Source organism: Etheostoma cragini, chromosome 9 (assembly GCF_013103735.1).
Source record: "Etheostoma cragini isolate CJK2018 chromosome 9, CSU_Ecrag_1.0, whole genome shotgun sequence".
In the NCBI taxonomy this organism is placed as follows: Eukaryota; Metazoa; Chordata; class Actinopteri; order Perciformes; family Percidae; genus Etheostoma; species Etheostoma cragini.
The window spans coordinates 19,976,753-19,979,334 of record NC_048415.1 but is presented as its reverse complement, the minus strand read 5'-3'; the positions used below and the strand labels follow the sequence as shown (position 1 = coordinate 19,979,334).

General features: G+C 40.7%; 1 protein-coding gene and 1 long non-coding RNA gene across 7 annotated transcripts in view; one reads left to right on the top strand and one right to left on the bottom strand.

The window, feature by feature from the left end:
- The window catches only part of LOC117950538, a 24,933-nt gene that overhangs the window by 21,152 nt on the left and 1,199 nt on the right, over positions 1-2,582 (top strand). The window lies entirely within an intron of this gene.
- The window catches only part of serbp1a (SERPINE1 mRNA binding protein 1a), an 8,623-nt gene continuing 6,492 nt past the window's right edge, over positions 452-2,582 (bottom strand). For all 6 annotated transcript variants that reach the window (XM_034881658.1, XM_034881660.1, XM_034881656.1 and 3 more), the window contains 3 exons: positions 2,271-2,315; positions 1,984-2,181; positions 452-1,793 (listed from right to left, as the gene is read on the bottom strand). In XM_034881658.1, the coding sequence (XP_034737549.1) occupies positions 1,737-1,793; positions 1,984-2,181; positions 2,271-2,315 (300 nt within the window). In that variant the 3' untranslated portion in view covers positions 452-1,736. The remainder of the gene's footprint in view (positions 1,794-1,983; positions 2,182-2,270; positions 2,316-2,582) is intronic.

Sequence of the window (2,582 nt, the reverse complement as noted above, 5' to 3'; positions counted from 1 at the left end):
TGATTGGCTGCTTAGAAATTAAGTGTTAACGAGCAGTTGGACAGGTGTACCTAATAAAGTGGCCGGTGAGTGTATGTACATTGTACACAGTTCCATTTTTTTTTTTTTTTAAATCTGTCTCATCTTTTCCGTCTAGCCCACTGGTATATTGCTAGGGTGAAGTACACGTATTTATCAGTGTTGGCAGCACACAAGGCTCTGGATACCAGAACTTATATTTCACATTTTACAAAGGAGGGAGGTGACCATTAGATAAACTGCAAGTTTCCCCAGTAAAGGAAAGGTGGCAGTGTGGACACTTACCTTAAATAGCACAATGGTGTTTTATACCAGAGATCATGTATGTATATAAATGTAGTTTGAAGTAGAAGCAAATAAAACCACAAATGTACACTTGTAAATTAATTTCACCGGTGTGCAGGCAAGATAAAATAAAGTGACAATGCAAACAATTTATCGACCACCTTTATTTACCGACAGAGGTCTCTAATAGCAGGGCAAGAATTCACACATTTGTAAAGCACTTTAATTGTTCCACACAATGAACGACTGTATTTCTTTCAGAGCAATTATGCAGTGGTACCACTGTGGAAGCTACAGGGCAAGTCAACCGTGGGAGGGAAATAGCACAGAAGAGACTGCAAAAACAAACTGAAGCTAGGCTGAGTTTACATGTGTGGAAGGATGCTTGAGTGAAGTGTGTAAACAGTCAGGAGATGGTCTGAGGGCTTCCAGAAGACTACAGCCACATCTCAACTGTGTGAAGACACTTCCTCTCTTTGTCACTCTTGAAAGTAAAACAAAGCCATTAATTGAGTTGCACATGGCTGGTAATCAAAGATGAAGTGGGCAGCCAGAACAAGATATTAGATGGTGAATATCATCCCAAATAAAGAACAAATGGAATAACATTCCGCTTTCCACTTGACAATTCTCAGGATAAAAGCAAATTTAGGAGAGTAATCACCAATGTGTTCCTCAAAAACGAGCCAATATTCTTCCTTTAGAACATTTTAGTTAAAAACATCCTTAATACAGATTTAGGCGCCATTCCATCAATGTATTCAAATGTAGGCAGCAACGCTTAATCCAAGATCAAGGCGTGTCTTATTTGCACCATGTTAACAGTCTGAAAGAATTTATGAAAATAGTTTAGATTTACAGGCCAAAGATCATACAAGAATAGACCTCCTGTATAAAATATAAAACAATATCCCAGTGCTAAACAAAATAATCGATAAATGTTAATGAGCATTGCAGTAACCTCATCTGAAATAGCTGGTGCGGCAGAGCTTATGAGCTTAACAGTGGCAATCTTAAAGTGAGCAAGCAATGGCTCACACCAAGCTAAAGACACCCTTCTTATTCTTACATTTGGAAATGCACATTTTTAAGCAGCAATTACAAAAATGTATCAATGGACAATGCATAACCTCTGAAAAAAATACTGTATGAAAACATCCCTGCTACTTTGTTTCCAAGTACAAAACCTCTACCAATAAGTTGCTCCAGAGTAGCAAGAAGTCCTTTTCTTTTTTTGTTTTTTTTGTTAATTTCTGTTTTTTTTCCATCTTCGTTTTGTTTTTATTGGGTAAAACTCAGTCCTCACTTTGAGTGTCATAGTTAATGACAGTCTTCTCCATCATTTGACTTTGCTGAAGGATCCAGGAACATGCAAGCCTCGTAGTGGAGGTGCTCAGGGGGCTCCTGTAGGCCTGAGAGACAGCAGCCTGGGCTTAAGCCAGGGCTGGGAAGGCCTCTGGGTCGTCCACGTTGGGCACAGACGCAGATGACTGAGGAAAAGTCAACATTGAGTAGGAGTTAGAAAATTTAACATTTAAAGATGTGCCCTTTGGCTTAAAAAAAAGCATCTTCCAGGTACACTTTACCCCTTGGAAGTGTGATGCTGTATTTCATGGAGACAAAAACCAAAGCAGATAAAGCACAGACGTGCTAAGGACAGGACACCACAAGATGATCTACCTTATCAGTCCTTCCTCCGCGGACCGGCCTAGGGACTTCGCCAGGGGCGGCGCTGGGTGCGCTGCCGCGGCCACGCCCGCCCCGGCCACCACGTGGTCCCCCGCGTCCACGACCTGGACGGCCCAGGTCTCCGAAATTGATCTCCAGTTGGGACGTTATGTCATTGGCTGGCTTCCGGAAGTGATGTTCATCCTCAATCTGAATTTGAAAAATCAAGTAAAAAAGGCAAGTATGATTTTTGAGGTTTGGTTTATTTTGAGCACATCGTGTAAGAGCAAAGCTTTTACCTTTGACTCCTCAATCTCAGGGTCAATCAATTCTTCTTTCTTATCCTATGTTGGAGAAATGCAAAACAAACATTTACACATCATATTCTGCAAAACCGTGTTTGTGGAGAGACACACTGTTATTATACATTTAAAAAGAAAAACAAAAAGTCCGGTTAAGACCTACATTTCCTTTTCAAAAGTGAGCCTGAAAGGTCATTGGTTTGTGCCTGGCCTGAATAAATGCAGTAAGTATTTGCCCATTTTATAGTTTCAATCTGAATTGTCCTACATCTTGACACACACACACACACACACACACACACACACACA